Raw genomic sequence first — 1,115 nt, 5'->3', positions numbered from 1 at the left:
AATTGGGCCGCTTTGGTCCACCTATGCATGATATACCTATCTAGAATGTGGGATTTGTCTGTTATCACATATATCTTAAGTATATGTCTGCACAATATACCTTTGTTATTGAATAAGTTACATCCACAAATTGTGATATCAGTATAATGATTATTGAATACATATTGGACATTATTCTCTCGAACCCCATCCAAATGAAAGACTTTATACCTCTTCTCTATAATTTCATTATCACATTGATTCGCTTGAAGACCAAAACAAGCGAATCACTCTTCAGAGAAAAACTTGAACACCTTATTAGTATAAGCATTAGTGGCTTGTTGTTCAATTCTGTAACCTGTAGCACAAGAAGGGGATAAGGTGATGCAGATAGTATCTTCCTTGGCTTCTTTTTCTCTTCTCCTGTTCAAAGCCTCTTCAAATTGAGTAACAAATTCATTAAGAGGTGTTGCTGATGTGAAGAAGCCCTTAAAATACATATTCATCGACTCTCCCCTCTGTGTCGTACTCATTCCAGTAAAAAAGGTGTTACAAAAATAACAAAGCACCCAATGTTGACGTATCCTAAATTGTTTCTTTAGCCATCGATGAGCTTGTAAATTAAATATGTTTATCATGATCTTCCAATGCTCCTCAAATTCGACTGGTGTATTAGAACCATAAATACAACTCCTATAAACTGTGTTCAAATCAGGATATTTCTTGTCCAATACTCTCATATGTTGTATGCTATGTTTCTCCAGATGCCATCCACATAGCCGATGCACAGTCAATGGAAACACAAGCTTGATTGCTCTCATTATTCCTGGGTCTTGATCTATAAATATTGTTGTAGGCTACATATTTTTCAGCGCTCGAAGTCATGTCCTAAATAGCCATATAAATGATTCATTTATCTCATCAGCTATTAGTGTAATATCCGGGCCCAAAATATAAGAGTAACTTATGCTTTTCACCATATGTGCAGAATCTGTACCAGTGGACCAGTGAAGGATGGAATCTTGGTCGTTAGCATACACACTCGAGGTAAGAAACTTGCTAGTGTGTTTAAAGTATAGTGCTTGGTAGACATACTTGTAACTTCACCTGTGGTTTGCTTATAGGCAACTTTTATT

General features: G+C 36.1%; 1 protein-coding gene across 1 annotated transcript; it reads right to left on the bottom strand.

Annotated features, from left to right (window-relative positions):
- Positions 1–266: 266 nt before the first annotated feature.
- LOC122647774 (protein FAR1-RELATED SEQUENCE 5-like) lies at positions 267–800 on the bottom strand. Its single transcript, XM_043841092.1, has one exon. It carries the CDS (start codon positions 798–800, stop codon positions 267–269), a length of 534 nt encoding a protein of 177 aa, XP_043697027.1.
- Between the last annotated feature and the right edge of the window lie 315 nt (positions 801–1,115).

Source organism: Telopea speciosissima, unplaced genomic scaffold (assembly GCF_018873765.1).
Source record: "Telopea speciosissima isolate NSW1024214 ecotype Mountain lineage unplaced genomic scaffold, Tspe_v1 Tspe_v1.0151, whole genome shotgun sequence".
NCBI classification, from domain to species: Eukaryota; Viridiplantae; Streptophyta; class Magnoliopsida; order Proteales; family Proteaceae; genus Telopea; species Telopea speciosissima.
Note: the sequence above shows the minus strand (reverse complement) of the source record. Positions and strands in the feature narration are given on the sequence as shown.